Raw genomic sequence first — 24,644 nt, 5'->3', positions numbered from 1 at the left:
TGATAAAAATTTTAGAAGATTTTGTGCACGTTGTCACGTACGATGCTTACAAACCAGGACATCTCTACGTGTAGTCACATTGTCACCTGTAGAGATGTCCTGTTTTGTAAGCATCGTACGTGACAACGCGCATGAAATCTTCTAAATTTTTTTTCATAGCCTCTAAATACGACATCACGACATCTCAACAAGTTTTATGATTTTCGGACTTCGTTTGCTTTTTATAGAATTTAAAAACACTTCGCACGCAAGTTCGCGGTCATGTTTCGTGAATAAGATGTCCAAAATTTTGGGTCCGTTCCTGGATACGGCCTCACACTACACTTAGTAATATGACTATCATTTTTTGAATCATTAAATTCCATTATTCGTACCACGTGCAGTTCAAATTTATATTTTTCAAAAAAATTCAAGTAAACGAAATAAAGTAACTAAATATATCAAAAAGCCACAAAAAAATCCCCAAATTCTAACGAGGAGTTCCTGGTACTTTAAAAGGGTTGCACAAAAAATTTGGAGGCCAAAAATAAAAAAAAAACTTTGCCGAGCGCCGGGACATGACACTCGGCAAAAGGGGTCTTTGCCAAGTGCCAAGAATAAGGCGCTCGATAAAGAGGTTTTTTTGAATTTTTTTAGAAATGTCTTCTTTGCCGAGTGTCTTCACAGGGGCACTCGGCAAAGGTATTTCAAAAAAATATAATTTTTTTAATTCCTCCCTTTGCCGAGTGCCGAAGCTGTTAGGCACTTGGCAAAGACATTTCAAAAAAAAATATTGAACCTTTGCCGAGCGTCATGTTAGGGGCACTCGGCAAAGTATTTTTCAAAAAAAACTTTACCGAGTGCCTAAGGGGCTGTTCGGTTGTCCTGAAATTCAGCCGGAAAACACTGTTTATGGATGAAAAACACTGTTTACTCTATCACAAATTCCTCCAAGCGAACAGGGCCTAACAGCAGGCACTCGGCAAAGAAGGACGTGGCCGAACACCGTTACGCGGGACAGCCTATGCCGAGTGCCGTGCTTTTGCCGAGAGCCTGACACTCAGCAAAGAAGTCCTTTGCCGACTGCCCTTTTTTGCCAAGTGCCCGGCACTCGGCAAAGAATTCTTTGCCGAGTGCAATTCTTTGCCGAGTGCCCGATTTTTGACACTCAGCAAAGCAGTTTGCACTCGGCAAAGGCCCTGTTTCTAGTAGTGTTTGTATGTGTCTGTACCGTGTAATTCGTCAAGAAACAATCCAATTGGCATTGGCATGGTGTATTAAGTGTAGTATTATCCTTGTTAGATGCTCAGCCAGTAAGTACTAACATCCGAGACAGCTTATGAGAAAAAAAATACCACTACCATAGCATGAAACAAATTAAAATGCTAAGGAACTTGATCATTCACCAATGGATGTATCGGAAGGTGCAACATTTGTAGGGCCAAACAGTTTGAACCCCCTGATCTTTGGCCACTTGTGCGTACCATGATCGAGATCAATCTAGCGTCATAGCGTGCGTGCGTGGGTACAGGAGGCGAGTATGTTGAGAGGTGGGTGAAAAAAAATCGCCAGGCTACTTTGCCGCCCCTAAGCTGCTGCACCACCGCCCCCGAGCTGCTGCATCTGCGGCCCTGCGGTGGCTGTTGTCCGCCGGACCACCGCCTCCCCTGCTGCCCTCGAGGACGCGGCAAGCCGGACGCTGGCTCCTCTGTTGTCTGCCCCCTGCCCACCTGACGAGTAATGAGGACGACAGGTCCATCACAACCTCATGTGGGCTTCGAAGAAATCCTTCATGGCGTCCTGTTCGGTGCGAGAGCTAGAGGATGAAACTTCTGTGAAGCATGAACACAACCTATTCGGTGTTTTGCTGCAATGGGGTGCGGAACTGCCACGCTCTCGTCGGAGCTCCCCTTCCTGCTCCTTGTCAGCTCTACATCTTGCAGTACCCGGAGCGGTGCCAGTGCCGGCTTCTGAACCCCTCTTGCGCCATGGACCTGCCTGGCCTCAGTTTTTGCCCAGGTTTGGGCATTGAATCTGTGGTCCGTCAGAGATTTGGTCTTTCAGTTTCACCTGCTAGTTCTGCTCGTCGTCCGTTTTTCTTAGTGGCTTCCTTTGGTCGCTGTAAGTTTCGTCTTTGCCCCATTTCGGTTGGTTTGATTCTTCAAGCAACCATTGGTGGCTCATCTCCTGCTTTTGATGTTGTTCAGCTTGCCGATCGTGTCTTCTGGTTTTCTGTGGCTGCCAAGCAAGTTGGATTCCACATTTTCAAGCTCAATAGCTTTTCCTGCTCTGGTTACAAAGTGTTCTTCAATCTCTAGAGTAATGGTGGCCCTCGATGGGAGTTTGAGTTTGCTGAGTTCTGCAAAGAAGAAGACATATCTTGGTCTAAAATCAGAAGAAACTCCTCCTCTTCCAAGCAAAGTTCCTCAGCAGCTGCAGCCTAGAGATCAACATGCCAGCGCTCTTTTGCAGATGCAGTAAAGTTTAGCCCTCTGACAGGTGCAAATAGAATCCCACTGAGAGTTTCTGCTTTTGATAGATTGCAGTTCCCGAATCATTCTAGCCAGATTAATGCCTCGGCTCAACTCAAAGATCGTTCAATTCATGCCAAGTTCCATTCAGGCTCCGGTCAAAAAAGAGCCAGTCGAGACAACAACGGTGGGAGTTCAAATTTGAATTTGAGTCTACGTCAACCGCCAGGGACACAATATCTCTCAAAGGGAAAGGTTCCCGGGATTTGCTCAAGATGTCTCTCTGACAAACATCCTCGGCGTGCCTGCATGAACCCAATCAAGTGTTTGGCCTGCATGCGATGGGGACACATAACAGTAAATTGCATTGCTGCCTACCACAAACGCAACGCGCTCCAAGAGCCTTCACTTTGCAATAAAGGAAAAGATGACCTCGCGTAGCCCAGATGGTTTTCCAAGAATGCGCGTGTGGCTTTGGGGCCGGGATCGAGCAGCCCACCGCACTTCTCCTCCTTCACAGACTGGTGGAAATATTCACTAATGCCTCAACATTCAACGAATCCGCCGGAGCCTCTTTTAGTACCTTGGAAGCTACCTAATAACTCAATGACAGTGGGCCACAACGAAGCTAAGACCCACAACACAGAGAAACATGCAGATGTTAGCACTAATCTAACTCTTGGTATCCTTTTGCCTTCCAGGGAGACTAGTAGTGCTACACCCAGCCATACAAGTGTTGATACAATGCTCCAAGAAAATGATGAAAATCCCATTCCGGCCTATGTACAGACTCAGGGACAGCCTGAATTTGATTTCTTTGGGTTGGGACAAAATATTCTGGATCAGCAAGAAGAACCCCCTCAGCAGCAAATCCTGGAGCCCATTGGCAATGCCCCTGATGATGGGGCTGTTCCTCAACAAAATAATGATTGGCCAAGTTGGCCTGAGGTGTTGCTAGCTGCACAACAAGAACAGACTGCTATAGAAATCAACTTAAATGCCGCACCTCCTGTCTTGATTCAAGATCTCAATGAGTTGCCAATGGTGGAAGATCCCCAAGAAGTATTGATTCATCTAAATATCCAAGTTAACCAAGCTCAAAACATTTGGGAGATGGATCAGGATGATAACCAGCAGATGATGCAGGAGATATTAGTGGAACAACCTGCCCAACCTGTTCCCCAAGCGGATGTGTCTGACAATGTGGTTGATGTACCTCCCATCCATCTGTTGGACAAGTAGAACAATTCCTTTAATCTGGAAATTCATGAGAATGACATTTTGAATGAAAATGAAATTCAGGAGGCTGAAATTGAGCAAAATATGGACTCGCGGTAGAACCAAGTAATCCAGGAAAATAATATCCAACTACGAATGGTCAGGATCATTGACAGAGTCCACCCAACCCCCTTTGCTGCTGAATTCAACAATCAAAATGCTGAAAATAGTTTCCTCAATGTGGGTGCAGTCTTCATCAGAGATGAATTCACTGTTGGCCCTGCTTTTTATCAGAAACAAAATGGGTTGATGACTGGAGCCACAGATTTCTAGCTCAGGGCATCAGAAAACCTTTCTGGCAGGAAAATTACTGCCCCAACTCAGTGGGCACCTTTTTCACCTCTATGTTACTCTGACCAAGCAACTACACATGGGCAAAGAACTTTATTTTATCAGATGCTTGGAAATTCTTCAATCAAAGTCTAGCAACCACTAGCATTAAGATCCCTAATCAGTGCCCCACACAAGAACTCTCATGCATCAGCAAGAGGACTGATAATCTTCTAATGCTTTCGGAGCTTGAGAATTCAGTTAATCAAAAATTACCTGATGTTTCTATAAGAGGGAAAAAGAAGGCCAAAGTACCTCTGGTTGAGACTCAAGTGAGGAGAAGCCCAAGAATAAAAGAGAATAACAAAGGTTTTAAAGCAGACATCTGGAGTAGCAAGAAGTGCCTGGCATGCAATCCAAACCCACCAGATCTATCCCCAGCCATGATAAATAAGCTGGGTACATCTCTCTGTTAGATTGATGAAAACATCATGTCTGAAAAGATCCTAAATCTGAAGAAGAAGGAAACCAGCAAGACCATCACAAAGAAGCAGCTAAAAGAAAACAAAAAACCTAAAGAAAATGAAAGTGTCTCAGCCTTCCACGAAGAAGATGGTGCCAGCCCCTTCACTCTAGGGATCCTGCACCAAAGAAGAAGCCATCTACCTTTGTGTAATTATGAATAATCAGGCCCATAGATTCTAGAAAGTGCTATGCTGGAATGTTCGAGGTATTAATTCAGATGAAAAGTGGAGCCAAATCAAAGATACTTTTACTGATGCTGGATGTGATGTTTTTTGCTTCCAAGAAACCAAAGGGAAGTTTTTGATCTATAATTTCTAAGAAAATTCAGTCCCTCTGGTTTTGATTCCTTTGAATTCCTGCCTTCCATTGGAGCATCAGGGGGGCTCACCACTGGATGGAAAAGCTCCATATTCAGTGGCCAGCTAATCTTCCAGAACAGTTTTGCAATCACAATCAAGTTCTCTGCTAGACACAACAATGATTCCTAGATCTTGACCAACATATATGGGCCCTGCACACATGAAGGAAAAAGAAATTTTCTACAATGGTTCAAGCACTACACAACGGCTGTTGATGATAACTGGCTTATAGTTGGAGACTTCAACCTTCTAAGGAAACTAGACAACAGAAACAAGCCTGGAGGAGATGCAAATGAGATGCTCCTATTCAACGAAGCTATAGATGCCCTAGGCCTGGTGGAACTTCCCTTGTATGGCAAGAAATACACTTGGACAAACAAGCAGCCATCTCCTTTGCTGGAAAGACTAGACTGGTTCTTCACCTCTAGTTCATGGACTACTGCTTACCCAGATACCTCTGTGTCCACTCTTATCATGCAAACATCAGATCATTGGCCTTGCAATATTACAGTCTCAACCTCCATCCCTAGAGGGCAAGTATTCAGGTTTGAAAACTATTGGATGCAGTACCCCTCTTTTCTGCAGATTGCTCAGCAAGGCTGGAATGAAGTAAGCAGTCAAACTGATAAGGCCAAGCTAGTTACCGCAAAATTCAAGAACTTAAGAAAAGTGCTAAGAGCCTGGCAACAACAACTTTCAGGTCTCAAGAAGATTCTAAGTCATGTCAAGACTGTTATCTCCCTCCTAGAGACCATAGAAGAATTCAGAGATCTGACAGTTTTGGAATAGAATTTTAAGGAAGCACTTACTGAGAAACTGAAGCAGCTTTTGGAGCAACAGAAAATCTACTGGAGACAAAGAGGCAATATTAGATGGGTAAAAGAAGGTGATACTAGGACCAAGCTTTTTCATGCATCTACAACACTCAAGAACAGAAATAACCTGATAGCTCAATTGCAGAAGCACAATGGTGAAACGGTACACAATCATATAGACAAAGCAACTGTACTTTAGGAAACATTCAAAGAGAGGTTGGGACATTCTGAATTTCAATCAATAGCCTTCAACCTGAATTTTTCCTAGAAAACAACACAGACCTTGCATGGCTGGAAGCTCCTTTCACTAGAGATGAAATTGATGCAGCAGTCAAAAACCTAGCCAATGATAAAGCTCCTGGTCCTGATGGATTTAACAATGAATTCATCAAAAAATGTTGGCACTTTATTAAGGAAGATTTCTATGCTCATTGTCTTGCCTTCCAAAATAACTCAGTTTGCCTTCAGAGCATAAATGACTCCTTTATCACTCTAGTCCCTAAAACCGATGGTGCACAACAAGTGGGTGAGTTTAGGCCAATCTCCTTGCTAAATTGTTCTATCAAGCTAATCACAAAACTTCTAGCAAACAGACTACAGAGTATGATTCTTCAGTTAGTACACCAAAATCAGTATGGCTTCATCAGGACAAGGACCATCCAGGACTGCGTTGCATGGTCATTTGAATATCTCCACCTATGCCACCACTCAAAAAAGGAGATTATAGTCCTGAAACTTGATTTCGAGAAAGCTTTCGATAAAATAGAGCATAAAGTGATTTTGGAGGTAATGGCACACAAGGATTTTGGCATGAAATGGAGATCCTAGATTAATTCTATTCTAAGTTCTGGGACATCTACAGTTCTGTTAAATGGAGTCCCTGGCAAAACCTTCCATTGTAAAAGAGGAGTCAGACAGGGGGACCCTCTCTCTCCTCTGCTCTTTGTCTTAGCAGCCGACTTGCTCCAGTCCATCATTAACAAGGCAACACAGCGTGGTCATTTAAGGCTACCAATTTCAGCCCCAACATTGGATTTTCCTATCATACAATATGCTGATGATACCTTGATCATCATGGAAGCCTCCGCCACACAACTCTTCTTTCTAAAAGGGATCCTACAAGCTTTTAGTGACTCAACAGGTCTGAAGATCAATTTCTCTAAATCAATGATGGTGCCCATCAATGTGAGCAATGAAAAACTAAATCACCTTGCTAGAACCTTTGGTTGTGCAACTGGTTCTTTCCCTTTCACTTACTTAGGCCTGCCCATGAGTTTAAGCAGACTAAAAGTTGATGATTTCCTTCCTCTCATCAGTGAATGTGAAAAAAGACTGAGTTATGTCTCACCTTTCCTCAGCCAAGCTGGTAGGCTTGAACTCACTAATTCAGTCCTGACATCCCTCCCAACTTATACAATGTGCTCAATTGCTTTGCCAAAAACAGTGATCAAACAGATCGACAAATACATGAAATATTGTCTTTGGAGAGATGCAGAGGAAAATACAAGGAAAATGGCAAAAGCAGCCTGGCCTTTAGTCAGCTTACCAAAATGTGAAGGAGGATTAGGTGTGCTAAACCTCCAAACCTAGAATGAAGCACTACTACTTAAACATCTAGACAAATTCTTTAATAGAAAAGATCTGCCATGGGTGAACCTGATCTGGGATAAACACTACAGGAATGACAGGCTGCCAAACTCTACAGCCCCAAGAGGATCTTTCTGGTGGCGTGATATCTTGAAGCTACTGGATAAGTACAAAGGTATGGCAAGTGTGCTGATCTTTAATGGCAAAACATGTCTTTTCTGGGATGATGTCTGGAATGATCAAGTAAGAAGGATACAGTACCCAGAGCTCCATTCCTTTGCAAAAAACAAAAGGATAAGCCTAAGCACAGCCCATGATACAGATTATTTTCATGATCTGTTCCACTTACCATTATCAATAGAAGCTTACAATCAGATGCAAGAACTTCAGGTTGAACTATAAGATTTAACACTGGACAATGTGAATGACAGTTAGACATACATTTGGGGCTCCTCTCACTTCTCCTCCTCCAAGGCTTATAAAATTTTAACAGGCCACTCTCAGATTGACCCTATCTTCAAATGGCTTTGGAAGACTTCATGTCAAAACAAACATAAAGTATTTTTCTGGTTGGTACTCAAAGACAGACTAAGCACAAGAAGCATACTGAGAAGAAGAAGAATGCACTTAGATGATTATTACTGTGTGCTTTGTCAGCAACCTTCTGAAGAAACAATAATGCACCTCCTCTTCTACTGCCATTTTTCCAAGGATTGTTGGGGACTGTTTAATTTTCAATATGCAGATCAACTCACAATTCCTGAAATATTTCGAGAATGGCAAATCCTTCACAATGCTAGCTTCTCACTTGACATCTTCATACTGGTCTGTTGGGCTATATGGGTGATGAGAAATGATATTATCTTCAGAAACAAAAACCCCACAGTTGCTGATTGCAAAAGGACTATCACGGTAGAATCACTCTTGCTGTTGCACAGAACAAAGGCTACAATCACCCCCAACTTAGAAGCATGGATCAACTCCAATTTGTAATTCTCTTAATTTTCTCTCTCCTTCTGTGTTCCCTGAAATCTCTCTCCGGTGTGAGTGAGAATGGGAGTGTTTTGCTCGCTGTTCCCCTGTTTTTCCCTGTAATCTTTGACACTTTGCTTTCTCTTTTATTTTCAATAAATTTGCAGTAGGAGCCTCTGGCTCCTTCTGATTCCTCAAATCTACCGCGATCGAAACACACGGATTGTTTTATCACCATGGGCGTAGCAAATTCAATGAACGCCTTGAGGGAGTAGTGTTCACGTCAAAGTAACCAAAAGAGAACACATCTCAAAACCAAGAAGTATTGGGACGATATAAGGCTGGGTCACCCAATGCCAGCTCATCTTTTCATACGGATTATTGTGAGATCTCAATGTGGTTGCACACAGTCCGACCTGTATGGGCGCAAGAGCTCTCTCTGAGTTTTTTGTACGGACCAATGGATGTACATTTGCATGTATGCATCCCTTACGTACCCCGTAATCCTGCTTCCTGCTTGAACTGAGTTCTTTACACTATCGCTAGCAGTATACATATGCTTAGTTTCCCCCAGATAACCAACATACTGTAATGATGGTGGGATTAGAAGTTAATTTACTAATGTGTATAAAATAGGCACTTGTACCGTGCACGCTTTACTTTGTTCATTTTTTGCACAATAGTATATCCCAAGTTGTTTAACATGTTCAGCTTAGCTTCATAGCCTGCACTGTATATAAAAACCAGTGCCACCCGGCCATGCCAAACAGCCAAGGGGCAGGCAGGCAGGCAGAGAGCTCTCACTTCTCAGAACAAAGCAAGCAACCAAACCAACTGCAGAGAGAGCCTAGCAACTTCAGGGGATGGGCAACAGCCTGCGGTGCTGCCTGGCCTGCGTGCTCCCCTGCGGCTCCTTCGACGTGATCCGGATCGTCCACCTCAGTGGCCACATCGAGGAGTACACCCGCCCGGTCACCGCCGGCGAGGTCATCGTGGCGCACCCTAACCACGTCCTCAGCAGGCCGTGCTCCCAGGGCGGCGCGCGGCGGATCCTGATCGTTGCCCCGGACTCGGAGCTGAAGCGAGGGTACTTCTACTTCCTGGTGCCGGCCTCGTCGGTGCCCGAGAAGAAGAGGAGGCCGCAGCAGAAAAAGGCGCGGTCGCTGAAGACGACCGCGCCGCCGAGCGCTGCTGTTGCTAAGGAGGCCAAGGACAATGGTGACAGGTACCTGGCGGAGGTGCTGTCGGAGGGCAAGGCCAGCCTCAAGCGCCGCCGGAGCAGCCGTTCCACGGTGTGGCGGCCACACCTTCACAGCATCCTGGAAGAGACTGCTAATGACTCGTGAGGTCTCAGTCTCACATCTCTTCGTGCTTTCAGCTCACGTAGCTGTTTCTGTTTCCTCCTCTCTATCTTGTGTAAATAGTTATGGACGTTATAGTCATGGTGGTTGTGCATGGTGTGCACCATGGACGTCTGATCCTTGAGTTTTAGCTGAGAGGCAACCCCTTTTGCCTCTCTGATTTTCTCCTCCTGCTAGATTTTTCGCTCTCACTCCCGGTTCAAGCTTTGAAGCTGGTGAGAGTTACCGAATAGGCTGTGAAGGAGAAACAACCAAACAGGGATCAAGATGGGACACTCTTGTTGTACGCTTATTGAAATGGAATGAGTGTTTTGAACTTGAAATCTTCAGTACAAGCATCCATGTTTTGTGTTTGTTCTCAATCATGTTGTGCCAAAACTGGACTACTATATTCATCCAAAGCCCAGAAAGAAAAATAATGTTGCAGATCACGTTTAGTTTTGATGATGATCTTATACATAATATGAGACAGGATTTCCTGTCAACGTAGCACGAGGGAGATATATATGAATCCAACTTTCAATCAGGTCTTAATGCAAAGGTTTAATTTGTTTTGAGAGTTTGATAGCAGTTTAAACCACTTTAAAATTATTTAGACAGGAGTAAGGAGGTTCAAACAAATATGTTTCAGAAACAGTTTACATCAAAGGTGGGGACACACTAACGACATTTGTAATGTTGGAAAAGGAGTGCAATTCAACAATGATATAGACGAAACTCATGCGATAACTCAAAAGAAGCAGCAAGTTACGCTTCTACTGTCATTTCAGAACAGAGTTGGCAGGTAAAAAATAGTACTTGCCAAATGAATGGAGGCTAAAAAAATGGACACTAAACAAGCCTGCAAAAATGATTCAGTTGCTCATGGACAATAGTGGCACTCACCAATACCTTTGCTTCGAAGTTAGTCTGCAATATGTTCCTCATCTCGTCATGTAACTACAAGAATCGATCATCAAAACTATAGAAACACACCAAAATCCTGTGTTAAATCCAGTTGGGACACACACCAAAATCCCCCATATGTAGGTTTACGATTCAAGATGCCGTCAGTTATGAATTATGAACTAATCACCACCATTGATGCACAAGCACGCCGCTGTCCCTGAGCGAGGTGAACAGCTCTAGGCACTCGCCATACGTGTTCTGGTACTTGGGCGACCGCTCACCAGGGCAGCACCTCTGCCACCGATTGTAATGGCACTCGAGGAACAGCTCGTCGACGAGGCAGATCGCCCCGGTGTCGAGCATCCTCGGGATGAGGTCGAACTCGGTGCCCTCCACGTCCATCTTCATCACCACGAAGTCCTGTTCCGACACCGTCCGCTTCAGCCACTCGGCGAGGTCGAACGCCGAGACGCGCCGCAACTCGCCTGACGACACCCCGTTGGTCGCCCCGGCCGCGGTCCTGATGCGGCCCATGCCACGGCCGTTCGGCTTTCTGGCGTTACTGTTGGCGCCCTTCTTCTTGCCGGCCGGGCCACCGTTGATCTCGAACATGAGCGTCTGGTTCCGGACCCAGGCGGCGTAGGGCAGCAAGGTGACGCCTTTCTTGGTGGCGTACTCTGCATGGAACGCAGGGTCGGCCTCAACGGCGAAGACCTTGAAGGTGTGGTTCTGCTTCGGGTACTTCTTCCGGAACCAGCTGCCGATGCTGGAGCCGTGGCTCCGGGTGCCCACGTCGACGTACACGTACCGGCGCTTGAAGTCGATGTCGGCGAGCGCTGGCAGGTACTTGATGTTCCTCTTCAGCGAGATCCATGGCTTCGCCGGCTCTTCTTGGATCAGCGGCTCGGCGAGGTCGATGATTCGGTGCTGGTGGTCGCGATACGTGCAGTTGCTCGCGGGATTGTTGCCGTTGAGGGAGGAGGAGGACGTGCTGCTGGTGGTGGTGGAGGAAATGCCTGCATGCTTCCGGAAGACCAGCTCCTGGAGGGTGGAGCCGTTGGTCTCGCGCGATCGGAGTAATCCGAGGGACGGGAAAAGAGCCTGGAGGGACCGGAGGCTGTAGGCGTCGCTGGCGCCGGACGTGAGGACAACGAGGTGGCCGTCCGGCTTCATAATCCGTGCCGCCTCGGTGTCGAGGTCGGCCTGGCGTTTGGAGGAGTCTAGGGCGCGTCCGGCGAAGATGAAGTCGACGGAGGAGTCCGGGAACGGGAGTTGGTGGTCGCTTCCGGCTACGGCGAGGGGCGGGGACCGCTTCTTGGCGACTGCGACGGCGCCGAACACGCCGAGCTCCCGCAGCGCCATCGCCTCCTGGGCACCGCCGAGGCAGACGGCGTGGGAGGACGCGGAGAGCATGCCGTCCGCGGGGTGTCTTCGGAGGACGGCGGCATGGTGGTCTACCGCTTGTCTCCATTCGCGGCTGCGCCACGCGTCCGGCGACCTGACGGCCGCCTGGGCGTGAGTCCTCCTCCCGGCCACGGCGGCCCGAACGGCGGGGTCTGCTGCCCTTCCGCCACCGCCCACGACGGCGAATTCCACCCATAGGAGACAGAGCCCGAGCGCGCCGATGGCGAGGAGCATAATGGCGCGCGGGAGTGCCACCCGCCCCGTCGGGTTCATGCCACACCGCGTCCTGCGCGTTAGGCAGACGACGGCCAATTAGGCCTGATTTCAGCGGAAGCAGGGTCAATTGCGCGAGGAGGGGCGATTCAACGGGAGCAGAAGCGATCGGCGGTGCGGCTGCCGAAGACGATGAGGCGTACGGGCTTGGGATACTGGAGGACGGGAGAGGCGTATGTGCAAAGTGCCATGTCCAAATGGCAAATGGGTGGGTTGCGATCTTATTTGCGGGCTGCATTGTCTGCTGCTTCCATGGGAACCGGAGCTTGAAGACGCGGAACTGAAGAGAGGAGAAGATCGGTTAGCTCTGCGGTAGTGAAAGCGATAATTCTGAACCGTATATTGTGAAGTTTGGATGTTGAAGGATCCATTAGGCCTACAATGCAAAGATGCCTGAACAGACCCTTGAAAAACAGAGGATAATTTGTTTTTTCTATAAGAGTCTTAATCTACAATGGAGTAAATTAATTTCTGATGCTAATCTAGGCTATAACTGTCAATTTCCATACTTAATTAAGCAGAGGCGCCCAACGGTTTAACTGAGGCCTTGTTTGGGTCCTAAACTTTTGACCACTTTAACTTTTAATTTAACTTTTAAGGCTCTAAACAAAAAGTCTAAAGTTCTCTCTAAAATTTAGCCAACCCCATGAAAACTTTAAGCTTCATGATAAGTGAGCTAAAATTATCTAAAGTTTTAGTCCTCAATTTTAGCTAACTAAACTTTAGAAAAAATAAAATCTAAATAAGCCCTTAGCAGCGGGCGCAACAAGCGCTTTATCAACCTCCACCGTGGCAAAAACTGCATGCAAGCCTGTACTGCCCTTAGTGAATTAGCAGGGTAATTAGCTAATCTATTAGAGCATTTCTAAGAGTCTTCTTAAACTCACTCATTAAATTATTATTTTGGAGAGCTATTTAAATAAAAATCGTTCTTTATATCATTCCATTCTCCAATCTTGTGCGCACTTTCGATAGCCTCCAGAGAGCCAACATCACTCTTCGTCTTTGACTAGCGAGAAGTCTAAATAAAGAATGGAAGCACTTGAAGAATATTTTTTTCACCAAATCTCTATCCCTGTCAAGAAGAAAGGATATAAATATGTTCTTGAAGTTGCTCTTAGTTAACTAATACTTCCTCTGTTCCAAATTATAAGTCGCTTTGACTTTTTTGGTACGTCGAATTTGTTGTATATCTAAATATTACGTATGTCTAGATACATAGCAAATTCGATGTACCAAAAAAGTCAAAACGACTTATAATTTGAAACGGAGGAAGTAGTTTTTTTTTACTAAGAGGACAATTAGCTTCGAGATGGTGGTTAATAATTTTTATTAGCTATACTACCTCTATTCTCAAATAAAATTAATTTTTAGAGTTGTCTTAAATTATACTTTTTTATATTTGAATAAATTAAAAAGAAATGTGACAAGATTTATAGTATTATTACTATTAGTATCATTAGATACATAATAAACTATATTTTTAATATATTCCTACCACGTTATGTTTTGGGGTAGTCTTCTTTGACTTAGAAATCAAAGAGGCTTGTCGGTTCGTCCAAGAAACAATCGCACATATTTTTATTTAGAAAAAAGTCAACATTACCTCTCTCAACTTTTACGAAAGTTTGTTTTTCCTTCTTGAACTTTAAAATCGGGTAAAACACCTCTCTGAACTTATAAAACCATTCATTTTACCTCCCTGACTGGTTATAAGCGGTTTTCAAATGTGGTTGTCTTTTTCTTTTTTATTTATTTCGGTTAAATCTTTGAAAAACTATAGTAAATCACAGAAAAAATATAACATGGAAAATCCAATTTTGTTGGACTTCACATGAGTAGATCTACATAGTGAACGTATAATATGGTATGCTTTAGTATAAATCTTTTGTTGTAGCTTTAGATATATATTTTTCTACAATTAATTCATAGCTACAGTTCTATGGTCCAATTGTGGTGACATTTTTATGGTGGGATAATTATTGCATCTTGAACTATAGTAAAAATTTTATACTCATTAGATTATGTATGGCTTAGTTATAGATTTATTTAGGTGTATGCTTGTTAAAAAGTATTTATAAGTTATACATGATCCAATGAGTATAAATTTTTTACAATAGTTCAAGCATATAATAATTAGCCCACTATAAAAATTTTACCATAATTGGGCCATAGAAATTGCACCTATGAATTAATTATTTAAAAGTATAGATCTAAAGCTACGGTAAACCATTTGTACTAAAGCATACCATATTATATGTTCATTGTAAAGATCTACTCATATGTAGTCCAATAAAATTTGATTTTTTATTTTATGATTTTTCTGTGATTTACTATGATTTTTCAAAGATTTAGCCAAAATAAATAAAAAAAAGATAAAGATAAAGTCACCTTTGAAAACCTTTTATAACCGTTTAGGTTGGTAAAACGAACAGTTTTTAAGTTTAGGGAGGTGGTTTACCGCTTTTAGAGTTTAATGTGGAAAAATAGACTTTCGCAAAAAGTAAAAAAAAGGTAACGTGAACTTCCTTTTCATTTCCCATTGGGTGGACCAAAAGTGGCCCAAGTTTGCTGGGCTGACAAACACACATAGCCCGACGTCTGGCTGGGCTCGTTGATTTGTACAATCGGCCTCCACTCCACAGACTCTTGCGCGCTGCGGTTCCCCTCCATCGATTCTTCTCCTTTCCAGGACTCCGCGGCGGCTCAACTTCTCCTGCACATGGCGTCGGCGGCGATCCTCCGGTCCGTCGCCCGCTCGCTCCGGCTCCGGCAGCCCCTGGAGCAGCGGTGCCTGATGGAGCGAAGATTCCTGAGCAGTTCCGTGCCCACAGAGGTAACCGATCCTCTCTTCCCGCTTCCTCTTCCCCTTGGTGCTTGACTGGTTAGGGCATGTAAAGTTGGGCGACTTGACTTGAACGCCATTGATTGCTGGATTAGGGCCAGGAATTGCGAGTCTAATTGTGTGTTGTGTTGATCTGTGGAACGCTGCGATCTTGTCTACAGAAAGTTCGTTCTTTTGGGGGCTTGACTAGTTTGCTGTACTTGGATTCGTCTGAAGTTGTCGAAGTTCTTTATTCGAATTTAATTGTACGTTAGCTTCTTGTTGTCTTACTCTTCCGTTGCTGCCCATTGAGTTAGGTTTGGGTTTAAGGTTAGGGTTAGGTTTGTCTGGGTCCATCGTAGAGGAAGGGAGGCTGGGGCTTGGAGGTGGTGGCTAGGTCTTGAATTAACATCATATCCTTTCTTCATCTGTGATCAATTGCAAACCAAATTAGATACTATGAAACTCTTGTCTTTATTAAAACTTGATGGGTGTAATGACATAGATGAATACATGATTATAAGGTCTTGAACAGGCACGAGTGTGGAACCAGAATGTGCAAGTGCTTCACCTTGATCATTTGAAGTGAAGATTTTGTGAAACTCTTGATTTTTTAAACAATAGAAATCGCTAGATGGGTGTAAAGGTGAAGAGAATGACGGCTGTTCCGGTTTATGAAACTTAACCAGAATGAAACTTAACCAGAATAATTTGTATTCTGAAACTGAGGGATTGCATACCAAAACATGGCGGTCGTCGTTCACTGAATTTTGACACAAATCCATTCTTTGTACGTCTGCAGAGATATCCCTCCTCAGGTACTCATTCAAGAGAAGCTATGGAACAGAAAAGTCACGTCAGCGGGAAGGAAGATGTGTATGAACGACTGTTAATGAAGATCGATAAGGTTTCTGAGGGATTGGATGAACACTACCGTCTGCTTAAGCAGCTTGAGGTTCAGATGAAAGAAAGCAGGTAAGCACAGTCAACATGTATGCTAACTTAGTTTTTTTTTTTGGTTTCCCTAACCATTATTCTTTTAACCTATATCCTGTCAGTACCTGCCTCTTTGATACTATTTGTCCTTTATAAGTATGTACAAGGCTGACTGTCTTTGGAGGGTTACTGTCGGGGGGGGGGGGGGGGGGGGGGGGGGGGGGGGGTGGAGTGTTAATGTGTGATGCAAAACTCTGTTCCTATGTTTACCTGTATGAACTTTCGGTTTCTTTTAGTACAAGTAGGGTGATGCAGTGCCTCAGATGTTTGATGGCATAAAACAATTTGTGATCTGTGCCTCATCAATCACATTGTGCTGATTGCTGAACGTGATCAGGATTCATTGGAAAGTTTAATTGGCCACACACCAAAATGTGGTATGGATTTATGGGGCTGTGTGTATGGGTTACAACCCTTTTTGTGAAGGAGTTAAGCAATGACACCAAGCTGTGTTCTCCAAATATCCAAATATGACCAGGTTCGGTCTTGAACCCCTGGAATTTTGTTAGTGCTTAGTGATAGCCACGTGTGTTTCTTTGCCAGTGCTTGTCCATTTGATGAATTTGCATCAGTTTCTTCTTTTGTAAAGGACATAAATATTGGAGGTTATGTACATGGATTTCAGAAAATTGAAGCATGAGTCAAAAGGAACTGCCAAAACATTGAGGTTCAAGCCCTTTTTTTCATGTGAGATTGGTCCGCAGGAACCCAACCCATATGACTTTTTGACAATTATTAAGGATATAATCTTGCAGAATTTCTGCAAAATTCTTTATCCAATGGGCACCGAATAAATTGTCTAGAGTTCTTATTTTTTTGCTAAAAGTATTTAGGGACTGTCATCATATAGATCTCCGAGGAACTGGGAAACTGGGGAGTTGGAGCTGTGATTTAACTCAATATTCAAATGCAAGTAGGGTGTGAATCAAGGCACAATCGCTCACGTTCTCCCCCCTTGGTTTCCTGATTCAGTCCAAAGATTTCACGTAAATGCCACTGCCAATGATGATAGAACCACGCAGCAACACATTTGTGTGTATACAGACAAATCATGTTTTAAGACCTGGATATTACAATGATCTTTCTAAATCAATTATGAGACCTAGATTATATAGCAGCGACTTTGTGTGGATCATTTAGACTTGTCATCAGAAGTTGGTTGGCCACTTAAGCTTTGATTATGCTTCCTGTTTGAAATGATCACTGTAGGTGTGTACATAACGTTGGAGCTGTGTACTGGTGTTTGCCTATTGTTGTACCTTGTTTCAGACTTTCAGATGACTGTAATTTCTTGAAGGTGTACTGTCCTACATATCGTCCGGACTAATTATATAACCTAAGCAGCATAAGGCTATTCTCTTGAAAAAATAGCAAGAACTATGGAGCTTAGAGGTGGATGTGATAGCGCTTTGGTGGAAAGGCAGTGGGATTGGTTATTCTGAACTTGAACTCTGTAGGAGTGTAGAAGGGATACACCTGTACAACAGGTGTTTTTGAAGCCTTGCCGGTAAGAGGTCTCTACTAATTATAATGTTTTTTTTTTCCAAAAAAAATGGTCGCTACTAATAAGGATGGCAACGGGGTACCCATCGGTATTGCCGGAACGTTCTCTTCCTCGCTACGGAGAATTCATCCCGTCCCCGTCCCCGTTAACTGTCTCGGGTATAGATTATTGCCCATCCCCGTACCCGTCGGGCATCGATCGGGTAACAGATGTCGGACGGGTACTGCATACCCGATAAACAAGGACACTTGGGTCGCAGCTTTGTAATTAGAGACGTTTCTTCTTCACCCGGGTATAAGTGTCGGAGTCTCGGAGATGCCGAGGAGAAGGAGCGAAGTTGCGAGGAGGACGAGCAAAGGTGACAGAGAGACCGAACTGAGGAAGCGAGGGGCACGAGCGCTCGTGAGGCAGGCGTGCTTGTGCTGCTGGTGGAGATGGTGAGGAAAAATTGAACTAGGGTTCCTAGAACACAAACTATATATATGATTGTTTAAATTTGGGCTAAAATATCTATGTTGAACTTCTTTGGGCCTAATACTCGCATGACAGTTCAAATAGTCGGGTTCCCCAACGGGTAACGGGGACGGGTAAACAGGGAACGTTCCCGTACCCGCTATACCCGTCGGGGATGGATTCTTGCCCATTTAGATGCCCACGGGTAAAGATATGATCCCATCCCCGTCCCCTAATGGATCAAATACCCGTCGGGTATCGGGTATCGGAGCCCGTTGCCATCTTTAGCTACTAACAGAGAAAACACATGGTCTTCATAGTTGCCCCCGTACCTGGAGCCTGGGTCCATACAATTTTTCTCCAAATGGATCTCTCTCTATTTCTCTTAAGTTTAGAATCAGTAGGCATATAGGAAGAGGACAGAGTAAATCTTCATATGTTCCTCATTGCAGTTGCAGCACATCGGTCTCATGAGGTAGTAGCAACTTCTGCAGGTTCTTCAATTTAGCATGTTTCTGGTGGTCACCAAACATGTAACGTAAACATGTAACGTTAGTTTGGAGGAAGGCGTGATTGCAATTTGTGGAATGTCTCTGAATACAATAGAAAAAAAAAACTTAGAGATGCATCATTGAGAAAGAAGAAAAATGCGACGCATGAAAGATTCCAGTTCTGAAGCTATTCACAAAGTTTGAATCAGTATCAGCATTCAGGCTTAATAAAATACAGAACAGTGTGTCACCGCAGTCAAGGAGGACGCTAGGTCACCACCGGCGTTGCCTCACGTACTCCCTTAGGTGCGGCTTGCGCCTCGCCCTTCCCGTGCAGGCCTCTTTGATGCTTATTTATCTTAATCCACGTGTGTCGAAGTGTATTGGAGTGGAATTAAACTAAGTTCTATTTTATTCTATTCTAACCTATGTGAATTTAAGTGAATACACGTGCATCCAAACAAGCCCGTAGAGATGTCAGGAGGTGAGGAAAAGGACGACGATTTCCTCTAGACAGACGGAGGATTCATCATTGCCTATGGAAGACGTGGCTGACGCGATGGGGGACATGCACCGAGGGGGGCATACGTTACTCTTCGAGCACGGTGTGGATGGCACATGTCAAACGCAAACAAGGTTTGAAGCCGGAAGATGTCCCGATGGAGACGAATCCCCATGCTCGATTAGGATGTTAGTGTAGAAATTGAAACACTAGAAAAACCAAACTAAACTCCAAAACGCCCGGGCCTGCAAAGGAAATTATTAGGATGCAGGACCAGAACGAGGAACTCCAAGAGAAATGTGTATATATGAGTATATGACTCCATTTCAAATTTTAGAGGAAAAAATGAAAAAAAAAAACTAGCCTAAAAGCATCTCTAAATGTCTTTCTTGAACCCGCTCTATAAATTATTATATGAAGTCATTTAAATAGAAATAGTTATCTATAATTTTTTTCATCATCCAACATTTTCTCTATAAAAAAGCTGTCAAATAGATTTTTTTTTTCATAAAATCTTTATTCCGGTCAGTAAGGAAGGATATGTTCCTAACCCATCCTAAATCTTCTCCACTCTTCAAAACTCCTGCCTTCGGTCTCTACTCATGGAGATGTAGGCAAGCTCTCCGAATCGCCATTGACTCCACATCTCCTTTGATGTTTTGGGTTTGTTGCTCTTGGGCTCCAAAAGTACCGAAACACCACGTATATCTTAGCTTAGGGCAATCTCAGTGTATAGTTTTTATAGATAGTTTATAGAGAAGAGATAGTGAAACCCATGTAGATCTAAATTTTTCAATGCACAGTTTCCATATTGGTTTTTGTGGAGAAGCAAAATTAGTTGTGACAATTAGCCATGTAACCAAAATGATTCGAATGCCACCACTCTAATGGCTTGCAGATTTTCTACAAAGATCAGCGAAGAAGCTCCCCTCAGATAGGAACTATGAAAATCCTTCAGCTCCCCTAATCTAAAAAAAGTTACGAGGTACAGAGACCTTATTATAAAACAAATTATTTTTCGTTTTAAATTATAAATTATTTTGACTTTTCTAGATACATAAATTTTGCTATGCGCCTAGATATAGTGTATGTCTTGATGCATAGCAAAACATAAACAATTTATAATTTAGAATGAAAGGGGTATAAATTCTAACATAAAGGCTCAACTCGCTCCATGCTGTAAGTTCCAGCACATGAGCTCTGATAAAGAAACAATAAAGAAAAATAAAAAACACAAACCCAACCAGGGGTAGCGGCTACTCTCTCTATGCTATTGTATTTTGTATATTACGGGTAGGATCATGTTGTTCACTTTTGAAGATACTCCCTCCCGATGATTTGTCTTTTTTGATATTTTTTTTACTATGCATATAGACATACTTTATATGTAAGTGAGTAACAAAAGGTACGTATTAAAAAACCCAAAACATCCTCTAATTTAGAACAAATAGTAGAATGCTTGCAATTCAACAACATTTTCAACTTCAAATTGGGGCAAGTAAGAGCATCTCCAAGAGACTCTCAATATCCTTTCTAAATGCTAGGAATAGAGATTTTGGTGAAAAACTACCCTCCAACAGCTTTTCTAAATAATCATCTAAATATAGTCATCTTCGCATGAGATATAGAAAAATTGTTGGAGAGTGAAAATATATAGAAATCGATTTTTATACACGTAGCTATCCAAATGATGATTTAGTGAGTGTGATTTAGAAAGGCTATTAGAGATGCTCTAAGTTACGACTTGTACTCATAAATCACAACCCAAGAGAGAAGGACCTTTATCCTTCCCTAATATCCAATTTTAGAAATCACCATGATCTGATGTGGATTTTGTTCTACTTCTTGATCCGGAGCAGTTCAGACTTCAGAAACAAGACTAGCGTCCGCCACTCTCCCAGCGGCGGTACCTTGTTGTCACTAGAGTCCTGACACGTCACAGGACAATGGACGCTAACACGCTACAGGCAAATCAGCTTTCGAGTTACTGACAAGTGGGCCCGAGTCCTTCGCGGATGGAGATTATTCTATTGAGTTCTGTTCTGGTAATTATTTCGAGCAACCGCCTTATCTGTCTCACTGTCTGTGCGAATGACCTCGCTTTGCTTCCGCCTCTGTAATGCACAAGTGCCTTCCCGGAGTCACACACAAAAGTCCTGGCTTTTCGGTTTTTCAGAACAGTATTTTTTTCTCGCGTCAATTCAATTAAAACCGTATTTTTTAGTTAGTTTTAATTAAGTTTCAGACAAGTGAATAGGGCTAAAGTACTTGAAAATAAAGCACTTTTATTTTTAATCTCACAGCCCCCGCTAATATTGTTCCCCTCCCTTCCCCACGCACTCATCCACCACCTCGACGCTGTGCGCCGCAAAGCGATGGCGATGGTCACTACTGACGCCGCCGCCACCACCGCCACCACCGCCACCGCCGCCGCCGAGAAGTCGCAGGACGCCGAGAAGCCAGACTACGCCCCCTACAACGGCGCTTCCACCGCCGCGGATGGCGGCACGGGCGCTCGCGCCCGCCGCGGCGGCGGTGGCGGTGGCCGTGGCGTGGTGGACTCGGTGGTGGCGCGGTGGCGGCGGGAGGACATGCTCGACAAGAGCCCCCTCGCGCTGCATGCCGCGGCCGCCGTCTTCGCCTTCGTCGCGCTCGTGCTCGTCGCGTCCAACCAGCACGGCGACTGGATGCAGTTCGACCGCTACCAGGAGTACAGGTGCGCGAGCGGACGACGGTTGCTGGGGGTTCGTTCGAACTCGGCGTGCTCTTCGATCCGTGTTTATTTATGGCTTATTATTGTTGCGTCTTCTGTTTCTCCCTAGGTACCTGCTTGCAATCGCGTCGCTGGCGTTGCTCTACTCGCTGGCGCAGGCGGCGCGGCACGCGCACCGGATGCGCGGCGGCGTCGACCCCGTCTCCTCAGCATCTGGGAGGCTTCTGGATTTCGTCGGTGATCAGGCGAGTGATTGCTTCAACTTTTAGTCTGCAGCTATAAATCTTGTGCTGACATGAGTATTTCGCTCAATCAACAAACGTCCGATGTGTTTCGCGATTTTGGTCGAGATTCCTGCTCAGTGAAGGAAAAGGGAGAAGAACATGAATGGAGGGGGGAGTGTAAAATGTGAGTGCAATTTATAAAGTGATATGTAAGAGTAAAGGTTCCAGACTTCCAGTACAGACATTCTACTTCCATGGTGAAGAAACACATCAATTCATCAGTAGTAGCATGTAGTAGAATTCTCTCCAGCAGCTTTTTTTCCCCATCTGAGCAATACAAGAATGGTGCGACTAAGGCCTTGTTTAAATCCAGGGGGTAAAGTTTTGGGTGTCACATCGGGTGTCATATGGGGGTGTCGCATGGGGTGTTCGGACATTTCACATAATCCGTCAGTAACCCGCGAGACGAATTTATTAAGCATAATTAATCCGTCATTAGCACATGTGTACTGTAGCACCACCTTGTCAAATCATGGGTTAATTAGGCTTAAAAGATTCGTCTCGCAAATTAGTCGCAAACTGTGCAATTAGTTATTTTTTTAGTCTGTATTTAATACTCCATGCATGTGTCCAAACATTCGATGGGATAGAGAGTAAACTTGATGGGAGGAACTAAACAAGGCCTAACTTTGTGAGAAGAGGCACATCACGTTTTACTGTTGGATCAGTCAGATTGGTCTGTGATGCTCCTTTTCGAGGCACACCTTCAACTAGAGAACCTAATACCCCTTTCAGTTTCTTTTTGGAAGAAACTAAGGAAAAGGATTGTGGGCTAGAAGCTCTCAAGTCTCAAGAATGGTCCAATAATGTGGGCAATACTAGTACCAGCGCATGCATTACAGGGCAACAGCAGCAATCATGGTAATCTGGTGCCCAGCATAGGGAGATTGGAGTGGTTGGACCAAACTTTGAAATGAGCTCGAAGTTGGGACTATGTTTTGAATCTTCAGTTGGTTGGAGATAAGTACTGCATGTCAAAAATTTGTTCATGATGCCCAATGGATTATGCTTAAATGCATTGAAATACTCTGGTGTGGAACAATGAAGTTTGAAATGTCTGGGGGACCATGTCCACTTAGCCTGCCCTTGGGGATATGACTGTCTTGGTCCTGCAACTCCTTTGTTAAGTTTTTTTTTGGGTGGGAGCCCGGGGGGAGGGGTCAGGTTCTGCAAATAACATGACCATTTACAGTTTCACTTGTTTCTTGCTAGTTTCAAGTTTCATAGCTTTAGTTCTCAAATCTCATGAAAAAAAATTCTAATATTTCAATCAGTGGCCCCACTTATTCTAAGGGTTACTTAAAAGTTAGAAGTAGATTTGCTGGAACTTGAATTTACTTTCCAGTGCATACCTAGATTTTGTTAGTCAAACGGAGTTAGAATAATAAGGTTCAAGGGACTTATGTGGCATTACATGAAGTAACCCTTCATGTCATGTGGTGTATTCTTATAACAGTTAAACTGGCTAAACTTTGTTGTTTTTTTACCTCTCTTGGACGTGAGAGTGTGAGCCTCTTGGCTTTGGTTTGTGTCTTGACTATCAGTTGTGTATCATCTTCGGATGGTAGACACTGGAACCTCGTTCTGTTATCTAAAAAAACAGTTAAACTGGCTAAGAGGGTTTTGTTTTGTATCAAAGTTCATGTTTATCCCTCTTAGATTCATTGATCAGGACTCAGGAGTTTATCTATTTCATGTCATGATACCATTTCTAGTGCAGCAAGATAACAAGAAAAAAAAATTGGTTGGCTGCAACTTCGTTCTTTCAAGACATTCTTTGTACTGAAACTGATAGTTACAACAATATTCGTTAGACGAAATTGATTGCAATGTTTAAATGATATAACTGAGCTGACAGAGATCTGTGTCGTCGTTTGCAGGTAGTTGCATACTTGCTGATGTCCGCTCTGTCGGCTGCCGTCCCCATCACGAACCGCATGAGATCTGCAGTTGTCAACAACTTCACAGATGCGACCGCTGCAGCAATCAGCATGGCCTTCTTTGCATTTCTAGCTCTTGCCTTGTCAGCAGTGGTTTCTGGTTACAAGCTCTCCAAACAAACATACATGTGAATCATCGTTGTAGAAGTAAAACCCATTTGGTGGAATATTCATTATGGATTGCTAATCCAAAGAAGAGAAGCCTCTGATGCTTCTCTTCATCTTGAAGGTCATCTGTTATGTGCTAAGGTGATTGTTGTTGCTTTCTGTAGCTTCCATGTGTGTACATAGAATTATACGTGGCATTCCTGAATATGATTGTTTTCCATTCTAAGATATTGCTGCCATGATGAGAACATTTAGCTTCTCTCAACATATGCAGAAGTAGAGCTGTATGCTTATTTCAGGGCTCATAATTTTCCTTGATTTGAAAAGTGAAATGTTTGCTATCCTTAGATCTTGTTTGGATGCATATGCATTCACTTCAATCCATGTGCGTTGAAGTGGGTTGGATGGAACTTAACTAAATTCCACCTCAACCCACTCCAACTTCAACACATATAATTGAAGTGAATACATTTACATCCAAACAAGGTCCTGTAACATGCAGATGCAGCTGCTACTCTGTTCTGCGTGCATTACTGTCGGAAATCTTCTGGCTAAATTTCTAATTGACATGGTTGATATATTTATTTTATACAAGGTTATCTGACGACTGATATTTAGCTCCAACTTTTGATTTGAAGTCTGGAGTC

At 43.8% G+C, this 24,644-nt stretch overlaps 3 protein-coding genes across 5 annotated transcripts; 2 read left to right on the top strand and 1 right to left on the bottom strand.

The window, feature by feature from the left end:
• The first annotated feature begins 9,119 nt into the window (after nt 1-9,119).
• On the top strand, nt 9,120-9,687 carry LOC136540100 (uncharacterized). The gene has a single exon (XM_066532091.1). The coding sequence runs from the start codon at nt 9,120-9,122 to the stop codon at nt 9,600-9,602; it is 483 nt and encodes a 160-aa protein (XP_066388188.1). The 3' UTR covers nt 9,603-9,687.
• Nucleotides 9,688-10,369: 682 nt separating this feature from the next.
• On the bottom strand, nt 10,370-12,350 carry LOC136540099 (uncharacterized). The gene has a single exon (XM_066532090.1). The coding sequence runs from the start codon at nt 12,180-12,182 to the stop codon at nt 10,689-10,691; it is 1,494 nt and encodes a 497-aa protein (XP_066388187.1). The 5' UTR covers nt 12,183-12,350; the 3' UTR covers nt 10,370-10,688.
• Nucleotides 12,351-14,830: 2,480 nt separating this feature from the next.
• Nucleotides 14,831-24,316, top strand: LOC136533011 (CASP-like protein 4B1). Of its 3 annotated transcripts, none has more exons than XM_066525592.1 (6): nt 14,831-15,018; nt 15,809-15,981; nt 20,817-20,997; nt 21,256-21,668; nt 21,775-21,910; nt 23,830-24,316. In XM_066525592.1, exons 3-6 carry the CDS (start codon nt 20,968-20,970, stop codon nt 24,019-24,021), a joined length of 771 nt encoding a protein of 256 aa, XP_066381689.1. In that variant the 5' UTR covers nt 14,831-15,018; nt 15,809-15,981; nt 20,817-20,967; the 3' UTR covers nt 24,022-24,316. The 3 variants fall into 3 exon arrangements, with proteins under 3 accessions (XP_066381689.1, XP_066381694.1, XP_066381684.1); XM_066525597.1 differs by having other exon boundaries at nt 20,812-20,997; nt 21,326-21,668; XM_066525587.1 differs by having other exon boundaries at nt 20,812-20,997.
• The last annotated feature ends 328 nt before the right edge of the window (nt 24,317-24,644 follow it).

Source organism: Miscanthus floridulus, chromosome 2 (genome assembly GCF_019320115.1).
Source record: "Miscanthus floridulus cultivar M001 chromosome 2, ASM1932011v1, whole genome shotgun sequence".
Taxonomy (NCBI): Eukaryota; Viridiplantae; Streptophyta; class Magnoliopsida; order Poales; family Poaceae; genus Miscanthus; species Miscanthus floridulus.
Note: the sequence above shows the minus strand (reverse complement) of the source record. Positions and strands in the feature narration are given on the sequence as shown.